The 24,465-nt window shown below is 39.5% G+C and overlaps 2 protein-coding genes across 2 annotated transcripts in view; one reads left to right on the top strand and one right to left on the bottom strand.

The window, feature by feature from the left end:
• The window catches only part of ECPAS (Ecm29 proteasome adaptor and scaffold), an 80,329-nt gene extending 71,391 nt beyond the window's left edge, over positions 1 to 8,938 (top strand). Inside the window, exons 45-49 of the mRNA XM_042451867.1 lie at positions 886 to 1,211; positions 1,703 to 1,808; positions 2,710 to 2,798; positions 4,518 to 4,589; positions 5,773 to 8,938. Coding sequence (XP_042307801.1) covers positions 886 to 1,211; positions 1,703 to 1,808; positions 2,710 to 2,798; positions 4,518 to 4,589; positions 5,773 to 5,912 — 733 coding nt within the window. The 3' untranslated portion in view covers positions 5,913 to 8,938. The remainder of the gene's footprint in view (positions 1 to 885; positions 1,212 to 1,702; positions 1,809 to 2,709; positions 2,799 to 4,517; positions 4,590 to 5,772) is intronic.
• Positions 8,939 to 10,458: 1,520 nt separating this feature from the next.
• Positions 10,459 to 24,465, bottom strand: part of SMC2 (structural maintenance of chromosomes 2) — a 30,018-nt gene continuing 16,011 nt past the window's right edge. The window contains exons 15-25 of the mRNA XM_042451868.1: positions 23,315 to 23,519; positions 22,378 to 22,513; positions 21,748 to 21,872; positions 20,424 to 20,617; positions 19,093 to 19,236; positions 18,496 to 18,690; positions 16,574 to 16,774; positions 15,604 to 15,720; positions 15,142 to 15,302; positions 14,151 to 14,298; positions 10,459 to 11,875 (exon numbers count right to left, since the gene is read on the bottom strand). Coding sequence (XP_042307802.1) covers positions 11,684 to 11,875; positions 14,151 to 14,298; positions 15,142 to 15,302; positions 15,604 to 15,720; positions 16,574 to 16,774; positions 18,496 to 18,690; positions 19,093 to 19,236; positions 20,424 to 20,617; positions 21,748 to 21,872; positions 22,378 to 22,513; positions 23,315 to 23,519 — 1,818 coding nt within the window. The 3' untranslated portion in view covers positions 10,459 to 11,683. The remainder of the gene's footprint in view (positions 11,876 to 14,150; positions 14,299 to 15,141; positions 15,303 to 15,603; positions 15,721 to 16,573; positions 16,775 to 18,495; positions 18,691 to 19,092; positions 19,237 to 20,423; positions 20,618 to 21,747; positions 21,873 to 22,377; positions 22,514 to 23,314; positions 23,520 to 24,465) is intronic.

Raw genomic sequence — 24,465 nt, 5'->3', positions numbered from 1 at the left:
TTTGTATTGCTGCAATTGCACTCTGTACTGTATCGCTGGTCAATGACCGAATAAAATTTTTAAGTAAGTTAAGATCCTCCAACTTCTCCAGTTGTCACTTCCCTGAGAGGAGGGTGCACACTATTTCCCCCCATGATCCAAGAGCCACAGATGGTACTGTTTTTCTTTTATTCTAGAAACTTCTGTGTTCTATCCATATGCTTCAGAGAAAAGGTCAGGTGTCTCATAGGGCTCTCTTGAGTACTGGAGCTTTTCGTCATGCCATTTATATCTCTGAGGAACCAGCTGTATAAATGAGTGCATAGGCCATCTCACACACATTCTCTTTGTGGAGCTAATACAGTATTGTCTGTAAAATCCTTCATAACTGAGAGAAGGTGAGAGCAGGAAAGTGGAGCTTGGAATGTGTTGTTTGGTTCTCCCCACACCTCCAGGAGTTCTGGCTCATGGGTGCGGTTGATTCATGATTTGAAGTCGAAGGCTTTCATGGCTGGCATCCATAGTTTTTTGTGGGCTTTTTGGGCTATGTGGCCATGTTCTAGAAGAGTTTATTCCTGATGTTTATTCCTGATCTGTGGCTGGCATCTTCAGAGAATGCTGGCGAAACATCAGGAATAAACTGGCATTGTTCCATATCCTGTTTTCTGGAGCAGCAGAAAACAAGCTTGCTCCATCTTCACTCTGATACCCCGTCAAATACTTAAACAGGGCTATCGTATCACCTCCTGTCTGTTCTCCAGGCTAAACATATCCACCTCCCTAAGTCTCTCCTCTAAGGAGGATATTACCAGAGTAGCAATGCTTAATTTTCTTAAAATTTACTTTGCTTGTTGTTTTTTTTTTTAAAACCATTCAGTATGATTACTAGTATTGTAGTACAGGTAGTAGTATAATAGATTTAGATTTTATTGGATATTGCCCTCAGTGCCTTGACCTCGTTATTAACAACAGCAATAGCAATAACATAACTCAGAAGCCTGAGCTATCATGGAAAGAGAAGTGTAAAACACTAACTATTTGCTTCCTTTTATCTTTACCAAACCAACTCCTTATGGTCTTATTGCAGAACTGCCCAGAGAACATGGGAACCAGTTCACCACAGAATGATGATGATGATGAGGATGAAAATGAGAAGGAACTTCAGATGGAATCTCTCCTCTGTGCCTTTGAGAGTTTGGGGAAAGCATGGCCTAGAAACCCAGAAACACAGTGTAGGTTTAATTCAGCAAACTCAGTGATATTTTATCCTTAAAGCAAAAGTCCACCAGGAAATCGGTGAAATCGAAAAATACTTAGAATAGTAGTCTATCAGATTACTTTTGGGGGAGAATGAAAATTCTGTTTAAATAAACAGATAAATGGAAAGAAAAATCATAAAGGGGCCCCATAGGCCATTGAGTCCAACCCTCAACTCAGTGCAGGGAATTCAGCTAGAGCATTCCTTAGCTTCTTTTGGAAGAGTGCCAGAGACTTGAGTATTTTATATGAGAGGTGAGCTTGGTTGGTATTTTTCTTGGAGAGGTAGGTCTGAAACCTATGTGGAAATGATGGCCTTTGATTTGGGAGCCCCTTCTCCACTGAATGTTTTTTTGGCAGAAATAAGGGGCCAAGAAGGGAGGTGGGGAGGAGAGGGTCTGAACCCCTTGTGGGAACTAGTGATGTCTTTGTTTAACTGAGGCTGTCTTGAATATTTGTTTCACAGGCTGCTATCGACAAGAATTATGTACACTAATGTGTGAACGGCTAAAACTCAGTACATGGAAAGTTCAGCTTGGAGTCCTCCAAGCAATGAAGGCTTATTTTCAAGGGTAATGTTCTTATGAGTGCTGGAGCAGCTGCTTTTGTGTGCTTCCCTGTGATATTTTGCTTTTTCGTGTGAGAAATCCCATAACTGCATGGCATTCCTCTTTGTGAGGGCATGTCTGCTGGTGAGCTCAGACACCCAAATGGCATATTTCCAGTGTGTATTTGTAAATGATTGGTAGACCAATATTTTGTTCTATTCTACCTACTTATGGAAAACTTTTTTTAACCCAGTTTTAATTTTTGCATCTCATTAGAAGTTTGTAGAAGTAAGAGAACAGCAAGAACAACAAGGCGACTGGAATAATTAAAAAGGAAGTAAATGTTTAAATATAGTTTGATTCCTTTGTCGAATAAATGGAGATTGAAGCTAATGGAACATTTTGTTTTTGTTAACCTTGACCTTAGAATGTTTCATCTTCTAATAAGTTCTTGCTTCTGTTTGGTCTTTTAAACTCTAAATTCTCAATTATGCAATGCCATTTTGTGAATAAATAACACTGTTTCATGAGACAGTACAGATGCAGCATTGGTCAGTGGGTCAGAGCTGACTTGTATGGGTGGAAGAGGGCAGAGGTGCACAGTTACAACGGGGAGGGTAAAACATTCCCACTGCCCTCTCCACCATAATTGTGTTGCACATATTCCACCAAAGAACTGTTTGGCAGGATGTCATAGAGTGGAATTTAAATGTGAAGGGCAGGTTGGGAGAGGAGTGTGTAGGGAGGGACATGTGAGGAGCCTAAGTAGCTTGCTGTTAGGCTAAAATTCATGGTGCTAGCTTAAACACTTGCAGAGACTGCACAGAAGGCCTCTGAGCTGCTGATTATCTACATGAACATGAGTACAAGGTCATACATATATGAACATATCAGAGCATAATTATTCTATTCTTTCTTTGGATAGGTTACTCTTGCTTGAAGCAGAATACTCAGACCCAGTAGCTTTGTCAAGAATATTGTTGGAAACATGTTCATCTATTACCCATTCTCTTGGTAAATACCTGTGTGTGTGTGTGTGTGTCATATTCTTTGATCACTTCATTCTAAATCTTGACTTACCAGATATAAAAATTCTCTGTTGTCCATCTTTATTGAGTCTATCTTGAGAGACAAATAGGTGAACTGAATTAAATATTAGCTTGATGCCAACTGAGATGGTTAATGTTTCTTGGTTGGAATACCCCAAGGGATTATTTGAAAGCAAAACTTATTAATGGATGCACCACACATTTGCTTATGAATGTTTATGTATGGCTTATGGAAACCACAGTTTCTGTATAGATAGTGAGGAGCCATTCGTGCAGCCAACCAACAGATCATAATAACAGGTGTGACAGTGGCAGTATCAGTACTTGTGGTTATCCATACTGATCTTTAAGTCATTTTGTTAGCCAGATATTCTACTTGTCATGTCAGATATTTCAAAGTTTGATTTTAGTCAGGCTGTTCCAGAGCTTTAAGGGGAAGAATTGTACATAGAGCCAGTGTGGTGCAGAGGAGAGATGCTATTGGTCACTGAAGCAGTCCGAGACATGGAGAAACAACTTTGGGTATCACCAGCGTACTGATAACACCCCGCCCCATGTCTCTGGATGATCTCACCCAGCGGCTTCATGTAAATGTTGAAGAGCATTGGTGACAGTCCTTGAGGGACACCCGATTTGAGCTCCCTCTTGGCCGAACAGCTGTTGCCAAGCGACACCATCTTGAATCTCCCCAAGAGATAGGACTGGAACCACTGCAGAGCAGTGCCTCTGATTCCCAATTCCCTCAGGCGCTCCAGAAGGATACCATTGTCGATGGTATCGAAGGCCGCTGAGAGGTCTAAGAGCACCAACAGGGCCACACTTCCCCTGTTGAGTTGAATATAGTCTTCAGTTGTGAAACTGGTCAAAGAAGTGATGATCCATGTTCATGGGGGAAGAAGGTTCCAGGAGTGAGGGGCAGCAAGTGAAAAGGGATGAATCTGGGATGAGGGCAGTGGAGATCCTAGGCTGGGACAGCAGACTTTGACTACCAGAATGGAGGGTACAAGTGGGAATGTGAGGAGAAAAAAATTCAGATAAATAAGGAGGGGCCATCCCATGCAGGGCTTTAAAAGTCAGCAACAGGAGCTTATAATGAATACCGGAGGGGAAGGGAAGCCAGTGATGGTTTGAAAGTAGAGGAGAAACATGGTCACACCAGCGAGCGGATGTAATAATGCATGCAGCTGAGTGCTGAACAGAAATTAAAAGACAGAGGTGAGAGAGAGGAAGCGCTGCCAGAAGGAGGTTACAATAATCTAGTCATGAGATGACCAGAGCGAGGACCAGAGTCTTGGTGGTAGAGGCTGAGAGAAATGGATGGATTTTAGCAATATTGTAGAGAAAGAATCGACAGGCCTTGGCTGTGGCCTGGATCTGGGGGATACACGACAGAGAAGAATAAAAAATGAAACCAAGACTGCGGGCTTCCTGGACCGATTGAATGGGAAATGTATGACTCATTACTCCCTAGTTACAGGATCTTTCAAATGAGAGTATTTCTGGCAAAGATGTGTTACAACAATGATAATAAATATGAGCCAGAATTGGGAGTGAGTGAAAGAAAGAGGTTGCTCAGATTCTGTGAGCCATTTAGAAGGCATTTATGTTAGCTTGTCTGGTATAAAGCTGTACAGTATATATATTTTTTACAATTTATCCTTAAATTTAACATTGATTCCTTTAGAGAACAGAAGCTACACCTCTATAAGAACTGAAGCCTTGTCAGTAATAGAAGTGCTACTTTCAAAACTTGAAGGTAAGTTTCTTTGTTTTGGAAAAGATTATCTAGATTAATTCTTCAGTTTAAAAAGCAGATTAATGCTGCGTGGTTGGATTGTAGAAGGCTTGTTTACAGAAGTAATTGTTGCAGATGCAAATCAAACCCAGAGCAGAGCCCAAGTTTGTGACCTGAATCCTTTTTGGAAATCCAAATCAGTGTAAATCCATTGAATCAGTGGGATTTATATAAGTATTAAATCACCATTCAATTCTATCAGTTTCCTTTACCCTATTCCTACAAGTAGGTTCAAGCTTTGGGTTTAAACCTAAGTGATTCCCTTCATGTGTTTGACATGAACATGCTTATTATTATATTATTATTATTATTATTATTATTATTATTAGGGCAGCAATCTTTTGAGGTGTTAGAAAGCAAAATTGATTCTCCCCCTCTTAAATCATGGGATGTCCTTATTGGAGCCCTGGACAAATGATAGGTAATTGAAATGTGTGGGCAAGGAAGGAAACATAAAATAAGGCTCTGAAAGTGGATTTCAGGGCACATAATTTCTGGCATCTTACCTTAGTACCAGCCTATGTATCTTTCAAAGCACTCCTGGACATGTTGGCAGACATATATGTAGATAAAGCAATAGAGGTTGGTTTGGGTGCTCCTAAATCTACAATCCATGTGTGTGACCATTTGTTTGCTGAAATGGTTTGTCTACCAGCTTCAAAAGCTAGCAGAAATGATTTCTTCCATGGGTTTGTTATGCCAAGACAAAACCTTTACAGCATGTTCTGTGTTTAGGGCTGCTAGCTGAATATATATTAATGAATATATAATTAATCTATTAAATAATTAATATATACTTAATAGATATTATAATTAATTAATGCTATATAGCTCCACTTTTAAGGGAACCACACTGATTACTACTTAGTTTCCAGGCTTAATTCAGTGAGTTGGTCCTGACCTTTAAAGCTCTGCTCTCTATGGGCTGTGGATGACTGAAAGATAGCCTTTTCCTATGCATGATCATATATACTAATATCTAGTGGTCCAGAAATGTTGAATGTTAAGATGCTGTTTTAACTGACAAGTTATGATGGACTTTAATTGTCAATTCCCAAACCTTGGGAAACTGCTTTTTGGCTGAAAAGTAAAGAAGTGATTATGAAATAAAAATAATGGGGTTGTGTTCCCTCTCCCTGTTTAGAATCCAGACAGTGGGAAAGCCTGAGCACGGAAAGTAGAGAACTCCTCCTAAACTCATTAACAGCCCTGACTCTGGACAGCAGGCCTGAGCTACAAGAGAAAGCATCAGTGTTGAAGAGAACCTTAGAAAATCTTTATTGATTGAAAAACCAACAGAGTGCCAGGCAAAACAAAGCTAGCAAAACTGTGCACCGTGAGTTCTTGAACACTCAAAGGAGGAAACTAAAGATGATTTTGTAGCATGCATCATTCCTTGGCTAAAATAAAGAACACCTTGAATTCTGTTCCCAATTAATTTCCTTTTCTTTTTGTTGTTTTAACCATTTCAAGCTGTTTGGTTAGTGTGTGTGTGCAAGCCGGGCACGTATTAAACAAAAAAAGAACTAAACTCCGTAATGGATTTTTGGGAAATATTATGATCTGTGTGTGTGAATAAAGAGGGTAAGAAGCACCTTATTAATAAATTAGACAAATTGTTAGTGTGTACATGAAAACTACTGTCGTAAAAGGATTAACAAAGGTGATTTTTGGGAGAAATGGAAAGCGGTGGTCTTTCCAAAGCTTTGCCTGTACTTTCCGTTTGGTGTAATTATTACTTGTTACATTAGTAGCACTGTGGGTGCCAATAGAAGGGTGAAACAAGCTAATAATAATATAAAGAGGCCAACTTTTCTGACCTTCGTATTGGAATTTTCTCAGTATGTGCTGGTTATTCCGATTGTCCATAGGCTGTCATTTCATCAGATGTAAAATTGGAGTAAATATGAGTATTTGAACAAGTCCATGCCTTCCTGAGTTAAAAGTGTGGGTCATTTCACATAAAAATGCACACCGGAAGCACTTTAATTAGTTGCTTGGAAATAAGGGTATATGTGGGGACAGCTTTTTTAAAAAACAGATAAAATGAGCCCTGCTCTTTCCCAAAGTTTATTTACATGATGAACTGTACTAGCAAACCCCTTGCCTAAAATGTTTCAAGAATGTCCTACATTTCCAAAGAATGATGTCATAGCAGACCTCCCCTTTTGAGTTTGTAATTCCTCTTTTGCTTTGGGAACCTGTAACCATTCAATGTTATTAGGATTATGCAGTTAGTAACATTACCAGCCATAATATCTCCTGGTTTTTAAGAAGTACTTTTGATTTGCACAGCAAGACATGACATTATGCCCATTAACACCTAGTAAAAATGTGATTGTATTTAATAGCGCTGTTACCCTGTCCCTTTTCTCTGTAGTAGCAGAAGAAAAAGAACAAAAAAAATTGTTCCAATTTTAATAAAGAATGTTTAGGTGGTAAAGTTAATTTTTTAGTTTGTATTAACTTCAGAACCAGTTTCAACAAGAAGCTGCTTATCTTATACACACACAAGGAAGAACTGTGGTGGAATCTGTGCACTACCTGCTAATAAATAGAACATGTATGATATTCCTGTTATGTAAGATGGTGGCAAGAACATGGTGTGTCTTGCATGAAGATCTATACTCAGGTAGCTTGTTGATTCACATGTCGAATGCCTTCTGCGGAGGAATTTTCCAATGTACAAACTCATCCTCCAGAGCAGGTGATACACTGTAGGCCTGTTCCCACATCTGGCAGCCCCCCAAGTAATTGTTAAACAGGGCCACCAATGAGCCCATGGTTCAGCTGGGGCCGTATGTACCAATGTCTGCAGAGATATGTCTGTAGCTGTTGCAGACAACCCTTTTTGAAGTTTTCTTTGTGCAAATTCTGGAAGCTTCATGAAAAGTTCCACTGTAGAGATTATGCTTCATGCAGTTGCAGGCTTCCTAAAATGACTTGGTAGGGTCACCAAGCTGTTCAAACCAGCCCTTAGAAATTGGCTTGTTCAATATATTCCTGATCTTTGTAGGAAAGTTAAATACAGGAATGGGGAAAGTTCCAGATATAGTTGGACTATGTTGTCTATGCTGCCTAGGACTGATGGTCCAATAATATTTGGAAGGCTACACATTTACCACCTGTTTATCATATTTGAGAAGCAAGAGGATTTTAGGGTTGCTCCGCACTTGCTGTTGTCCACAAATGTTAAGCTGTGGTGGAGTATGATCCTTTTATCCTTAGCCATACCTCAAATTTGTGATGGTGGGTGGGATGTCCATTCTTGACATCGCACAAGTTTCAGAAATGCCAGCATGTGTTATATACGCTGGCCTTTAGAACTCAGTGGAGAAATTGTGATTGCTGTGTGTTTGTTGTCTGACTGCCTGTTAAAAGCCTTTTGTCTTCTGCCTAGCTTGTGTGGCTAAGGAACTGTGAGGTGCCATCAGCTAAAGGATTTAAATGTATTTACAGAGAGTTGCCTGTCTGTCTTTAGTTTGAAATTTGCCAAACACACATTAGTAAAAGTGAATGTTTCAAGGCATAAGATATCTGCATAACTTAACATCATTTTATTTTGTCTCACAAGAGCTTTTTAAAAAAACATAGGCAGAAACTTTTTTCTTTCTGCAACAGTCATTTTGAGTGTTTTATAGAACCCATGACAACTGTAGACAAATTGCTAGATTTCCAGTATGACTCTTCAGCAAGGGCTTCAATATTTTTAAATGGAATCTAAAGTATAAATTTGAAGCATTTGCTGTAGTAGATATTTCCAAATGGATTTTATATCAATTGTATTGAAAACTTTAAAATTCCAGAATAAGAACTATCTGGAACATGCAAGTTGGATAAATCGCTTCACTAATGTTTTCTTCCAAATTTAGATTCTGAATTTGTCAAACAAACATGTGCCTCTCTGAGAAACCTACTTGCAAAAAGTTAACGTAGAGGTCAAGATACCTATCCCTCTTTCAAATTTGTTGACTTGATAGAAAAAAGTGGCCTTTGGAGAGTTATGTTTTCCTCTGAAAACAATTGCACTATAAAACACTGTCACCCAAATATGGGTGCTTGTGCTGCTGTTTAATGCTGCTTTGTATACCTGGATTGAAGTGTGTGAATTTGACACTATAACACCCCACTGATTTTACAATCTTTTTTTTTTTTTGGGAAAGATTTCTAATGTTGCAAGAAAAAAAGTCTCCATTAAATTCACTGCGTTGAATTTCTGTATCTGGATATCAAGTATGTATACAGACTGAATGAATGAAACCTTCCTCCATAAAGTGTTATATTAAATAAAGGAGCATGACCTCTTAGAAGTAATTGGTGATTCTTTTCAAAGGAAGCATGGTGATCATGTGGCTTTTCAGATGTTGGATTGAAAATTCAAGCATTCCTATCCTTAGCAGTGCTAGCTGGGGCTTGCAGTCCACTAGTATTTCGAGGGGGGCATGATTTTGATCCTCTGAATTAAGAGGTGACAGAACAGCTAACAGTCTTTCATCCCAGCAGATTGCTATTCCTGTTTATCATGCACAGAAGGGCTGCCTCAAGGCTCCCACTTGATATATTTGTTTCAAAGTCTCTTTTAGATTAATCCTTGTTGAAGTGTCACTGTAATTGGTACAAACTGAATATGTACAATGCATAGGTGGTGTGTGTGACACAAGCTTATGCTTCTGTAAAGTTCCACCATGTGCAAACATGGATATTGTAAGATGTAAAAATAATTTTGCACTCCTCTGGCTTGTCCATTTTATCCATATCCTGTCCTATTTATTTATAGCACATGTTTCTCTGAATATAAGATTCAGGAGGGACACATTAAAACAATACAGCTAAACAAATTATATGACAGTGAAGAACAATTTATTAAGAAGCTGTCATGTTAAAAATCAAGCACTGAATTGAAAGACTGAAAACATTTGGAAACTTAAAGGGAGAACAGTACAACACACTCATTAAAGGACCCACAGCAGCCAGTTAGTAGCAGCAAATACAGTACGTTGGTATACCATCTCAACCATCTTTCTTGGCACTGGAATCAAGGAGCCCTGGTTGTTGGGCTGGGGGAGTTAACATTTATGCTGAGACCACTGTCAGGAACCACACAGGACTTAATGTCCCCTGAGACAACTATGAATTGTATTACAAACTGTTTGCCATTACAAAACTATCTGGATTGAGAATGAACCATTTTTCCCCTCAAGGGGGCATATTCAGATACATTCTGAATACATAGATCTTGCATTATACATATATAGATCTAGCATATTATGAATTGATCACTGCATAACCCCACCCATGCTTGTTTAGCAAAAGTTCTGTACAATACTTTTACACTGTTCTGTTGCTTTTGAGAGCTGCAGTACACATTTACAGTGGATCCCTGCCTCGCAAAGCCAAGCAGCACCTGATCCAGTCATAACTGCTGCCTAAAATGGGAATAGGAATTGTTACCGCCTTCCAGAGAAACATAGGACCAGGGCCATATCATGAAAAACCTCTATGCTTTAGAGGATTTTAATATTATGCAAAAATCAACGTTTCTCCTGTGAGCAATTACCTGAAAGTATATACAGTGGTACCCCGGGATACGAATGCGCCGGGTTACGAATTTTTCGGGATACGAAAAAATCCCATAGGGATTTATTGCTTCGGCTTACGAAGGTTTCTTCGGGTTACGAAAAAACCGCGGCGCTATTTTCCGCCACCGGAGGGCAGCAGAGAGCTATTTTTCCATTAGCGCCTATGGGAATTCGGCTTACGAAGGTATTTCGGGTTACGAAATTAACCGCGGAACGAATTAATTTCGTAACCCGGGGTACCACTGTATATCAGGGTAACTGTGCTCATAGCAGGACATATCTGCTGCATTCTAGATATGAGCTTAATTGTAGAAAGGTAAAGCCATGGAATGAAAGGCAAAATCAGCAAGTGTTCTTGTATTTGCTGGCATGTGAACCTTTTACTGCAGTAAGCTGGTGGTGCTGTCTTCAATAATTACCAGAGGCCACTAAAATTGTGAGCCCCTCCCACCCAGTAGTCATTAAAGATGGTTCTCTTTGCAGCTTTCTTTCCATTATGAAAGCAGCCCTCCCACAGTTCTGGCTTAGAAATTAAGTCCTTTGGTCTCAAACAAAAGTTTAGAGAAACAAGAGGAAGCAAAGTTGTTTGCTTTAATTCAATTAATGAAAGATGAATATTTCATGATGATGATGATTTTGGTGAATACAAACATTAAGAGCCAAGTTTGCTTTAAAAAGTATCAGACATTAGGGTCTGGAGTTAACCAGTGTTGTACTCTTGTAAAGTTTTATTTTTATATTTGCATGCTTTCCCAGTCTTTGGTCCAAAACACATTGCAGAAATCGTCTGAGTCCAGTTTAACTACTTTGGTTCAGTGCTAGGGAATTCTGGGAACTATAGTTTGTGGTGGCCTCTCTGATAGGCTAAATGTCTCACAAAACTACTGCTCCCAGAAGTCCCTAGCATTGAGCCAAGGCAGTTAAAGTGATCTCAAACTGGATTGTTTCTGCAGTGTGTTTTGGATCCGAGTCTCCCACTCCTTTGGAAGGAAGCTTGTGGGGTGCACAGCCTTTCAATGTTTTCTTTCTATCTTGCCATGCTATTGCTGGAATAAAAACTGATATGCATGTTTGTAATTGTAAACATGTTCCATACATAACTGAAAATCGTTACATGAGTAAATTCCAAAAATCAAACAATGTTTGGTTCTTGCCTTCAAAGAAAAGCAAGGTAAGCTTAAGAGTTTACATACTAGTTACCCTCTCATAGTTGAAAATATATATACCAGTCACTTAAGAAAACAGCAAAAAAATATTTACAAGTTTCTGAACTGACACTGAGGAAGACATTTCAAAACATGTCATAAATATATTGAACAAGATCCAGCAGATTGGCAGATCCAAAGAACACAACTATCCCAGATTCCATTTTAGATGGGATAATGTTAAGGCATGGAGTAAGAACAGTACTAAATTTACAACAGGTTATCAACACAGTGTCTTTAGAGAGAAAAATGTCATCCAGAGGTTTACTCTTCAAACATCCACCGGTGGTCTTTGTCTCTTCTCCTTCATTTTGGTCTTATCAGGTCTGTGTTGAGCAGCCCCACTATTTCCTGTTTGAGCTTGAGTATATCTTGCCACAGTAGAAACGCCATCCACAAACTTAGTCTTGTAGAGTACATTTGCATTGTTGAACATGCCATCCTTCAGTGACACGACAATGAACTAGGAAAAGAAAAACACTTACCTACAACATAAATCTAAAACACTGTCAACCTTCTCTGCCTGTTTTCAAATGAAACTATTAAGATGTAATGTTTCCTGATTGCAATCTTCTATATGAGTGGAGGACATAATTGTATTTTACTCCACCACATCTAAACTCTAATAATGAAGAAAACCCCTTAGTAACATCTTTTTGAACGGAGAAGTGTTTTATTATTTAACTTCTTTATATTACCCATGATCAAATTCTGATTGTGGGGATACAGTACGATTAATAGCATGACAGTGCAAGAGTGCAAGCAAATAAAACCATTGAAAATGCAGAGGTATTGTGTGTGTTTTAAATACTTGTTTTCCCATTCACAAGGTTTGTTTCACATTAGAACACAGATCCCTTTAAAATGTGCCTAGTTCATTTCTAGTATATCACTTCAGGAAAGGGTTTCTTTAATTCAAGGGAAATGGTTTGCACATTTGCTTGGCACTTCAAAAGTGAAGGCTGGAATTGCAGAAACAGAACACAGTGTGGTCTCTCAAAGCTGAACTCTCAAGTTTTATAGCACAGGAGGGAAAGCCCTCATGGAAGGGGAAAATGTGTTGTTTCTGTGGGCCTGTCCCATCAAATCTGGGGAACCTCTTTTTTCTTGCATGTCTCACTTCTTACTCCTACTTAGAAAACTGACACAGACCCTTATCACACTTGACACTGGAACTCCAATCCAGAGCCAATTTGAATTGAAGAGGGAGCAGAGTCAATTTGAATCCAAGTCAATTCACGTGATGAATTATCACAGGTGAAGAATGAAATTGTGGTGATTCCTGAGTCAAAGCGGAGTGAGTGCACATTAAATTATCACACTGGTACATAGCGTGCAGATTCAATGATTTGAATTGGGACCCTTGCACATGCTCAGTGGGGGTCTGAACACATCGTGAACCATTGCACTTCTGAGGTGAAGAAGGGGGCCACTACCTGGTTCCAGTTTCACGTGAATGACTCCTTCACATTTCTTCCTCCCTTCTATTTTCCTACCTCTGGCAGCCAAATTCAAAGGAGTCCTCCATGTCAGAGCCCCCATCCATTTCAGCCACATCTACATTTATCCTCCTGTCATTCTCCTCCTCTATTTCAGCTACATCTACATCTATCCTGTCATTCTCTTCATCCATTTCAGCCACATCTACATCTATCTTCTGTTTCAGAGCCCCCACCCATTTATTATTATTATTAAGGAATTATTATTATTATTAATAAAAACTTTTACTGCAAAATAATCAGTGTAGAAGCTGCAGGTTTACTTGGAAGTAAATTCTTTGGATCTGAGGGAGATCCTTTTTGGAGGATTGCAGAAATGATCCTGTTTCCCTTATTCTCCATGCTCCCTAAAATACCACCTCCCTGAATCTAATCCACTCTCCTTTGTAACAGTTGCCTTCTCTTAGGTTGCATCCGCACTGGGGAGATAATCCAGTTTGACTCCACTTTAACTGTCCTGGCTCAGTGCTATGGAATTCTAGAAACTGTAGTGTCGTGAGACATTGAGCCTTCTCTGCCAGAGAGCTCTAGTGCCTCAGCAAACTAATATTATTATTATTTTAAAAACAATTGTTTTGATTTTTTTATTATGCACTGAGGAAATAATCCAGTTTGACTCCACTTTCACTGTCCTGGCTCAGTGCTATGGAATTCTGGGAGTTGGAGTTTGTTGCTCCCCGCAGCCTCTGATGGCCCCCTCCGTTGCTCCCATCTCTCTCCCCAGCCTCCTGTTTCATACCTTTCATCTACATCTAAATCTACCCTTCCGAACACCGGAAGCAAATGGGGCAAAATTGGAGTGCAGCATTATGGGAAATGTGGAACCTTGGCGGTTTGGGGTGTGTGTACCAGGACAGAAGCAAAGTTACATTCCACACCAGACTAATTTGGAGTGAAATCAAAGTGAGCTTAGAAGCAATTTTTGTGAATCCGCTTGTTACTGAATTCACCAAAATGAGGAGTCACTTTGGATAGACTGCAGAAGTGTCTCAGAATAACCCCCCATAGAAAGCAATCGTGAGATAATACATTACATTTTAGTGTGAATTTGCATGGTTGGACCCGCAGTCGCGTCGGAACAGAGCTGCAAAACCCTCCATGTGATAAGGCTCACAGAACATATGCAAGACAACCCAGCAAACTCATGACAAGGTTAGGATTGAAAAACCTTGAACACTTAGAAGGGTTTGCACAGGAGATGCTGTCTGTGACTCACATTGTCTGGTCTTTGCTTCTTACCTGGGAGTGCCTGAAGTGGGTCCGAAGCATCTGCCCAATATTTTGGGTGTGAGAGAGATCAAGGGCTGCATCCACCTCATCCAGGATGTAGATGGGAGCCGGCTTGAAGAGAAGCATGGCTAAGATCAAAGACAATGCTACGAGGGACCTACAGTTCAAAACAATGAAAAAACTGTTGTAGGAGATATGCCACTCATCCTCCTTTTTGATAAATGATTACGTTTCTAATTTTCTAGAACAAAATTATTTCTTGAGAAATAAAAATTGAATTTTTTTTTAATGTAAGTTTTAAAGCTGGTTTTAAAAACTCAAAATTTCTCATTTAGCCTCCCATCTCCTTGAAGGCATATAAGATCACCCTGGATGATGAACTGGATTCTTCTTTAATTATATACTTTATCATTAAGCTTGGCCATTTCATTACTGCCATTTAAAGAAAAGAGTGGGATGCTGGCAACTGTCCAACACTACCCAGCAAGTTCACAAAGGAGAAGCTGACATTTGAACTCAGAATCCATGCTGTTAATGAGTATGCACACCACCTTTCCTGTCTTCTGTTATATTTGTCTCTAAAAATCAATTTCATACATCACTCGGCACCCACCATCCATTACCCCTGAGATCAGAAACCTGACAAAAAATACATTCCTCAGTTGAACTGTGGACTGCACATTTTCCATTATCATGTCTCAAGAGAAACTGTAGCAACATCAGCAATAACAAATTAGGCGTTTATTAGCTTAATGTAGCAGTCTACTGCCCAATTCTGAAATTTTAAAAGGGAATTCCTGGAACCCCCAGTTTAGACATCCAGTAGCTGCTTGAGCTGACTCCTTTCCGAACCACATTCCCCTTAAGAAGAATGTTTCATTGCAGTCTTGCACCTTAACATATGACCACAGAGTGCTCCATAGAAGAACAATGGGTATACCAGTTTATTTAGATTTTGCAAAGAAAACCCACTCATGGATTAAAAAACAAATGCACTCACCTTTGGCCCCCACTTAATTCTGTTAAGTTTTCCTTCCAAGTGTTTCCCAAAGCAACTTTGAATTCTAGACCATCTAGAACGGTTTGACCTTCAGGAGGAGACAGCATTGCATTGGCCCCTGGCAGAAGTGTTGAGAAAATTGATCCAAAGTCTTTGTTTACCTAGAAAATTAAAACACTTTCGTCATATTTCCTGCAGTTCTTTTGAACCAAGATTTACATAAAAGAATTTGACTTGAACTGAAATCTTCTTTTCAGCATACAGAACAATTCCACAGATCACATAAGGTTTTCCTTGGCTACCTTATTTTATTTGATCGTACATTATGTGAATCTTGGGTTGAATTTAAGCGCTGTATCTAAGCTAATCCATCAAGAAAGGGTACTGCAGTGAAGGACATCCTTGAGTCTGTGCACAAAAGAATTACACAGTAAGATGCGTACCAGAAATAAGGAGACTTACTTTTTGCCAGGCGATGTTTAGAGCTTCATTTTTCTTTTGATCAAGCTCCACAATTGTTGCAAGAATTTTAGATTTGTCATTCTCAACAATTCTTTTCTTCTTCATCAAGTCATTATACTATAACACAAGCAATGGAAAATAACATAATTTGGCACGGGGAAGACCTTGATTTGAGATCTTGCAGTTCTGTTGGACTTTGACTGTATGTGAACTATTTCACCAAAACAAGAAGAATAAAGAGGCCAGCTCTTTGGTGCTGTGGAAAGGCAAGCCTGAACTGCTGTGGCTAAACTGACGGCTCATGTCAAGACAGGGTTTAAAAACAAAAAGTTAAAAATTCCCCTAGTGAAGAAGCTGCCTTGCTTGATACCATTTGTGGTCTTTGTTGGCATACGTGTCATAGCCCTTCTGCCATTGGTATAAGCTTTTTCAAGTCATATGCACTAGGTGCGCTGCCCCAGTATGGGAGCAGGCATCTGGATGTTTTGGGGCAGCTGGTTGTTGCTGAAAATCTTGTAAGTTGAATTTTTCATGTCTATAAGCAATTTCTTGCAATTATATCCCAGTGATGGTGAATCTTTTAGGGACCGAGTGCCCAAACTAAATGGCCTTCAAGCACCGGATGTTACTTAGTGCAGAGGGGCGGGACTTCTTCCCCATGCCCTCCCAGGCCTTCAGCTCCAGAGGCAGCTGAAGGCCTGGGGGAGTGAGGGGTGAAGAAGAGGAACAGGCATGTGCCTGTTCTTCCTCTTCCCCGCCCACCCCGTGCCACAAAACATGGCTTGATGTGCCATCTCTGGTTCACCACCACAATTATATCCTATAAACAATGGAGGTTTGAATAACTTCATGTGGATTAAGACTCCAGAGGGTTTTGCAGGCTTCCTCCTGGCAATTTACACACAGCATTCCCTGTTTAAATGTCACCCAACTATATAGAGTATGGAAAAAAGTAAAGTAAGAACTTAACCCTTTCTTCTGCTTCTGAAAGCATGTTCATAGCTCTCATGTTGACATTCCTGCCCAGCTTCTCTTTCTTCTCCTGCAGCTTCTGTAGCCTCTGACCAGCTTCTTTCGGATTGTTAGTCTTGAAATCATAAGCTGTATTTGGCTGGCCAAAGAGATGCTTTTCTGAAGCTATCCAATCATAGTCTTTCAGCATTTTAGCAACCTGTAAATACAGTTGAGAATTGTATAGAGAACATGTGGAAAAGCACATCCATACACAAAAGATAGGCCTAAATCTATTGGTACATTTAGTAGATCCATTGAATCAAAAGAAATTACATAAATGGTGACTTATGATCCAACAATTAATTTAATTGTCTATTCTGCTTGGGGCTAACCAACAGGATTCCACCCACAGTACCTGTAAAACTCTTAGCAGAGCAATCCCTGAGACAGAGCTGAAGCACACTACTGCTGAGGCATTAAAAATTCACCAACTGTAAAAACAACAAAGGTTTCAAATACCAACATGCTCCTGATGCAGCTTCCTTGGGGAACTAAAACAAAACTGAACACACTTTGGACTTTCATCATTTTATTTTGCCTTTTTTCCCTGTCTGTGTTCTGAGGTGCCCTTCTGTTTTCTGGGGCTCAGTGATTCAGGTCAACTGGTATGAACTGGGCTAGAGAAAACCCAGACAACTGAGTTTGGGCTACACAAAACCGAAATATACAGTTAGCCCTCATTCACAGATTCTGCATCACATCCACAGATTCAAAAATAAACCTTGATTTTGCCACTTTTTTTTTTTTTTTTAAAGGGACACCCTTTTACTACACCACTATATATAATGGAACCTGAGCATGCATAGATTTTGATATCCACAGGGGGTTCTGGAACCAAGCCCCAGCAGGGCCCACTGTACATGGCCAGCAGCACCAAACCAAGAGGGTGAGTCAGGATGCAATGTCATTCTCTGGCACTAGAACCAAGAGAAAAAGGCGAATCTCTGAAATGTTGTCACTGTTGCACAGAAACCATTGTCCATCTGTGAATACTGCCTGTCCAAGGGAAGACAAGGATATAAGGAGGCCATATCAACTACTTTTTCTGGGTAGGTAGGAGTAGGAATTATGTGGCCCTCCAAGTGCTATTGGATTGCAAATCCTAACCAACATAGCCAAAAGGAAGGGAATACTGGACTTGCAGTACAACATATATGGAGGGCTATAAAATGCCCACTGCTCTCCTATGACAAGGTCCTGCTCTCCCTTGACCAGACAGAATTCACAGATGAGCACTCTTTGTTCTGGGAAACAGTAAGAGAGAGAGAGAACCAGGGATACCTCTGATACAGAGATTTAATTATGCTGAGGCAGTGATCTCCCAATTTGTTTTTTTAAAAAACCTGGGCTACAGGTATTTAAAAAAAAGAAAGTAGCAGTAAAATAGTAGCCATACTTACTCTAAGGTATGGAAGGAGAATGTTAAAAAGGGAAGCGTGTTTTGGTGCTATGGATGTTTCCTTTAATTTTACATTTCTCAGGGAAACAGCCAGGTAACAGATTTTTATAAGTAAAGGAGACCAAGAGTGGTTGTAGTCACAGCACAGTTCTCTATGTATTCTGACTTATTGATATAATGGGCTCTTGGTATTCCCTGAAGTTTGGTTTCAGGACCTCCCATGGATACCAAAACTTACAGATGCTCAAGTCTCATTATATACAATGGTGTAGCAAAATGGGGTCCTTTATATAAAATGTCAAAATCAAGATTTGTTTTCCGAATTTTTAAAACTACATTTTCAAGCTGTGGGTGGCTGAATCCATGAATTCAGAGTCTGTGGATACAGAGGGCTGGAATCTAGTGTTTTTTTAAAAATGACCTTTTAATTATAGGAGTAGGAAATTGCTGTTGAGGAATGAGATATAGTGATACAGTACCTTTGCAGAAGCATCAGAAGCCTCCCGCTTGTGTTTACTGATATTGTGTTCTAATTCTTTAATCTTCAGTTGTGATTCATTGTTTTGTTCTTTGTACTTTACAACCTCGGTGGATTTTGCTTTAATTGCTTTATCCTGGGCCATCACCACTGCTTTTTGCTTAGCCAGTTCATCTTGAGCTTTCTTCACGTTTTCCTGAACAGCAAATGAAACCATATACTCCAGATTAGGTTAGCATTAATTTAAATTAAATATTTAAATACAAGGAAATCATATTCAGATGTAAAAGGAAAAGGAAAAGAGTATGAATTACAAACTGATAGGTTCTGGTCCTTTGAGGGGCAAATCCTGTCCTTCCAGTTGCAAATCTAGAGACAAATAGTGGGGTGCAGACTGTCTAGCAGCAAACTCCTTTAAGAACAAGGAGCTTGCCTGGACCATGACCTCAAACCCTTTTCTCAAAGCAACAAAAGCTGGTTGCCAAGGAGGAGCATCAATTATCTTGAATGACTGGTAGGCTGTTGAGAGTTCCAGGCAAAACATGTTGGGTATGGGGACAGAGTATGTTTTCCAGTAAAGCAGAATGGCAAAACTAACCTTGTTCTTTGCTACTTCTGCAGATATAACCTCAATCTGTTCTTGGAATGATTTAATAGCTTCATTCACAGCCTCAATCTGTTGCTCATAAGAGGTCTGTTCGCGTTTTAGTTCTTCCAGTTCTAACACCAAAGCTTCAACTTCCTGAATGAACAAACAAAAGCCAATAAATATTAGAGAAGCAATTTGATACACAGCAACTTAGGAGAAAACAGCACTGAATCACATGCGGCTTATGTCATAGGATTGAGCTGTACGGGTGTTTTGCTGTTGTTGCTGTGTGCCTTCAAGTCATTTCTGACTTATGGTGATTCTATCATGGGTTTTTCTGGGGCTGAGAGTGTGTAACGTGGCCAAGGCCATCCAATGGGTTTCCATGGCTGAGCAGAGAATTAAACTGCAATCTCTCCAGAATCCAAGTCCTATACTCAAATCACTACACCATGCTAATCTCATGGAAATATAAAGGAATAAAAGGGAACGGGAGACAGAAAGAGAAGGAATGAATGTGCGCCAAACATTAGCTGTGATTAGAATGAGTTTCAGAAGGAAAGGGAAACAAAGGATCTAGAGGAAATTCATTAGCCAGCAATGCTGATCATGCGATTTTCCTGTCTGTCTTTCTCTGAGTGATAAGTATAACCTACTCTGCATGTGTCCCTCCTCACATCACAGGAATAATAGACACTAGCTTCTCAGAGAACACTGGTTTTCATACTTTCTATCTTCAAGGAAACACTTCTATATATCAAAATGTCTGCTAAGGAGTTCCCGAGTACCTGTAACAAAATTGTCTTGCTGCAAGTGATTCTATGCCGTGGTTTTAAGATAATCCTAAACTGTGGTCACACTTCCTCCCTCCCTACATTAATATATTTACATCTTGCTTTATATCAGATAATCTCAAAATAATGGTTTCCTGAAACACATCCGCTTCATAACCACTGTATTGGAAACGGGCTTGTTTCAAAGGTGTCATTATTTAAATAAACCAGCTTGTTAAGACAAACAACAAAACAATAACAGAAGCTTACAATTTCCTCTTCGTGACAGCGTGAAGAGGAGGAAGCTCTTGAACCAAAAGCCATGGTTTATTGTTGATGTCTAGAGAGGTACAAAATGTTAACAGGAAAACCCAAAAAGAACTAGCATCCCTTCTCCTTAAGCACCCTAAACTTTCACAGTTAGTTTGGCAACAATCAAAAGTTTCAACAACCTTCAGCATGAAAACTCTGTATAAATAAAATAAACATTCAGGCATCAATCCAGCTTACTTCTCTTCTGAGCTCACCAATTTTTGGAATTATTATACTGCTATAAAGGCATTTCACCTGCTCCTTTTCTTTCATCTTTTTGCTGGAAGCATCAGCTTTTTTCTTGGCTCCATCTAGCTTCTGCTGGGCATTTTTCAACTCTTTCTCTCTTTCTGCTTCAGCATTCTTCATTTTGTGTTCCAGCACTTTGAGTTTTTCCTCTGCTTTCTTTTGTACCTCTTTTGTTTTCTTCAAAGTCTCTTCACTCTCCTCTGAAACAGAATGGAATTATTTCAGAGTTTTATATAGGGGAAAAAACCCACTGCAGTAATTATTTTTTAAACATAATCCTTCCACAGTACCCCCCCCCCCAAAAAAAAAACATGGAGAGACAATGAAGTGTATTACCTTTGAAGAAGGAAACAAGTTTACACTGTATAATCCTTAATCACTTTCAATTTAAATAGCTAATTCTTGTAGTAGGTAAATATTACCATTGTTTTATTCATGCAGCTTTCTCCAACCTGGTAGCTTCTACATGTGCTGGAACACAATTCACATCAACCAAAACCAACATACCACAGTCATTTGCCTTATTAGCTGGGGATGGTGGGAGCTGTAGTCCAACACATTTGGGAGACACTATGTTGAGGAAGATTGATACTGTAACCTGCCCTGGGTGAGAAGTGGCCTAACAAGATCTTAATAGATAAGATGGCATCATGCCTATTGTGACTTTCCATGCAAGTATTTATGGTAGCATATAGCTGTTGTATGGAAAGGCATTATCCATATTGGTAGGAATCACTTGTTGGAAGCTGGAATATAGGTGCATGGTGGCTCAGTGCTCCTACTTGGGCAGATGTTATCAGCCTTCCATGGACATCAACAGCCATCAAGGGCTTTAACTGTGCAGTCCTGGCAGCCATTGCATTATGATGGCTGCTGACAGGATGGGCCCACCTGAATAGTATGGCCACATCCTTCCCCATATTCCTGTCATTACTACAATGCTTGTCAGCCTGACGCAACCTAACATTGGCTGGGCATTCTTGTATTACAACTAATGGTCAGGCATGAGGCAAGTTGTAACCCAAACATCTGGAGAGCACTAGGTTAGGAAAGAGTGTGGTACATCAGTTGAGCTCACAATGTAAAAAGCAACTGGAGATTTAGGAGAAAGATTCTCTTTGGGGAAGTGTTATATTACATGACAATCCATAATTGGATGTCATCATGAAGAGACAAAATTCCCAATAAGCACTTGAATTCAATTTTACTGCTTACTTTCCAAAAATTATTAGAAACATGTTCATTCAAACCCTCTCCATGTTTACAGACTCCGACCAACTACAGTAGTAAACACTGTCAGTTATAACCATGGCCATTGTTTTCTTCTCACCAATGGTTTTTTTCAGTGTATCTAACTCTTCCTGCTGTTTGTGGTAGGCACTTTGCTGCAACTTGGTTTGCAATAGTTCGCCTTCTTCAGATTTCATCTCCCACTGCTGCTTCAAGTGACGATACCTTAATAAAAGTAATAATTTAAAAATACACTTGAACACAACCATATTTGTTCCTTTAAAAACAAGATGAGTGGATACTAGCAATATTTTCTATTCAGCATTATCTATTTAGAATTCTCAGAAAAAGAGCAACTATCTTGTGATCATTTTAGTGTTTTTGTAGTGCAGTTGTTGTACAACTGTGGTCCCTTTAATTATTGCAGAGGTATTACTACTTCAGACAGCTTCCAGAATACAGTACCTCCAAAAGGTTAAGCTAGTCTTTCTTCTATTTACAGATTTTCCCACAGAAAAGAAGTTCCAAAGTGAAGCTACTTTTTTTCAGTTTTAAAGCTCCCATAAGGTCCCAGGTGGTTTGACCACTGCCCAATACTGGCTGGGGGATTAGTCCCAAAAGGTAATTTTTCCACGATTTGGTTTTTCATGCCAGGGCTTCACACTGTCTTCCAATGAAATTCCTTTCTACTGCTATGTTCAAATACAATGCAAAATCAGCCAATACTTACTTTTCAGCAGTGCCCTGCAGACTTGCTAGTTCCTTTCCTATCGTCTGTAGTTCTGCCTCCTTTGCTTTTAATTCTTCTTGCACCTCTTTCACCTCCTGAAGCTTGGATAAAACTGATGCAGATTGTGATCTGGCACCTGGCTCATGGAACAAAAGAGACAGTCATAGTTACTTAAGGCCTGTTACAGACTGCCAAAATAAAGCTGCTTCGGGTCTCTTTGGAGGTATGCTATTTAAATGATGCATGGGTCCTAAGAATCCGGAAGCTGCACTAAAGCTGCACTCCAGTGCTTAGGAATGGAGTGTGACTTTGGTGCGACCTCCGGACTCTTAGGACCCATGCATCATTTAAATAGCATACCTCCAAAGAGACCCGAAGCAGCTTTATTTTGGCAGTCTGTAACAGGCCTAAATGAAGCTTTATGTAAGACAATCAAAACTGGCTGGCTATTCCATAGCTATGACTACAAATTGGACTGCTTAAAAAGCAGAGTGATATCAGGTCACTAGAGCTGTCTGGTCAATGATGGTTGTGTTATACTGTATAAGCAACTGATGGTCACAGTTATCACAACTATAATACATAAATTCACCTGTAGCCTATAACATAAGCATAAGAGATGTCAACTATGGACCACCACTCTGCCCTGTGACATAAATAGGATGAAATTAGAAGTGTGGGCTTCAGCAAGTCAGTAGTATAAGTCGTCCAGTTTAGCAGAGCACAGAAAGATAACTTTTTTTTATAAAGGACATAAAAGGCTAAATCAGATTTTAATCCTACCCACAGGTGATCCATTGAAATAAATGAGATTTAATTTAGCTTTGACATCACTGGTACTATTCATTTTAACTAATTTATTCTGCATAGAACAATTAGTTTTAGCCCAAACTAGGTAATAAGAAAGGAAAAATGAAATATGAAAGATAGCCGTTACCTCCGCTGAGAGTGCCTTGAGGATCAAATGTGTCTCCACCAAGAGTGACAGTTTTGGTCATAACTCTTTTATCAAAAGTAACTTTCTTGGCATTATCCATGTTGTCGCAAACCAATGTACCCCCAAAGACATATTCCATGGCCTTTTGAATTTCAGACTCATAACCCACCAGGCTGAGGGCTACATGGACGTTGTTATCACCAACCTAAAGTTCAAAAGAAAAACATTAACACTGTATTGAGGTTTTAAGAAGGATAGTGACAATAGAGCCAGACTCAAAAGATTTACTTCCCCAAATCAAAGCACGATTTCAGTTAGTCATACTGGATCGGTACTGAGCTTGGAAATGTTATTTTTTGGGGACTACAGTGCCCCCCCCCCCCCCCTTTCATGGCAGCATTCAGCAGCATACTCTTTGGATTAGAGTAGTTGTCCCATGATCTCTCCACAACCTATTGTTCAGTTAAAGCAGGGGTTCCCAACATGGGATGCCTGCATTCTCAGATACTGAGAGATGGAATTTCAAGGGGAGTGCAGAGTCACAAGTCATCACTCATTAGTTTCTGAATAAATTAGAATCTAATTGCTCAGTTAATTGCAATTTAAACACTGAGTTAAAAGTTCTTTTTTAAAAGTTCAATTTCTTCACTCACAGTATTGTATATGACACCCAAAATCCAGAAAACAGTGATACCTTTATTGGACCAATCAAGATGCACAATATAAGTGTTGCATACTTTGGAAGCTCTATTGACTTTTTCATCAGGTAAAGGTGTTAAAAATCATACAAGGGAAGAAATTAAAAAGTGATGATGTTAGTCACAGGTCTGCATTTTATTGCAATGCTGTGGTTGTTGTAGCCCTACATACCATCTTAACTAAGGACAACCTCCATAACATCTTGTCAAAATGCAGGCCTATGTCTAACACTGCCATTTTTCTTTCTTTCTCCTCTGATTTTTAACACCTTGCCTGAGGAAGAAGCCAGTGGTGTACTGAAAGCTTGCAACATGTATATTGTTGCATACATGCATTTTGGTTGCTCCAATAAAGGTATCACTGTTTTGTGGATGTTGGATGTTATTGTACTTTGCTATATGGCTAACATAGTTACTCCTGGATATGCTTCCAGGAATGTATGTGGTTCAATT

This window comes from Sceloporus undulatus, chromosome 2 (genome assembly GCF_019175285.1).
Source record: "Sceloporus undulatus isolate JIND9_A2432 ecotype Alabama chromosome 2, SceUnd_v1.1, whole genome shotgun sequence".
NCBI classification, from domain to species: Eukaryota; Metazoa; Chordata; class Lepidosauria; order Squamata; family Phrynosomatidae; genus Sceloporus; species Sceloporus undulatus.
This window is presented reverse-complemented; position numbering and strand designations above follow the sequence as displayed.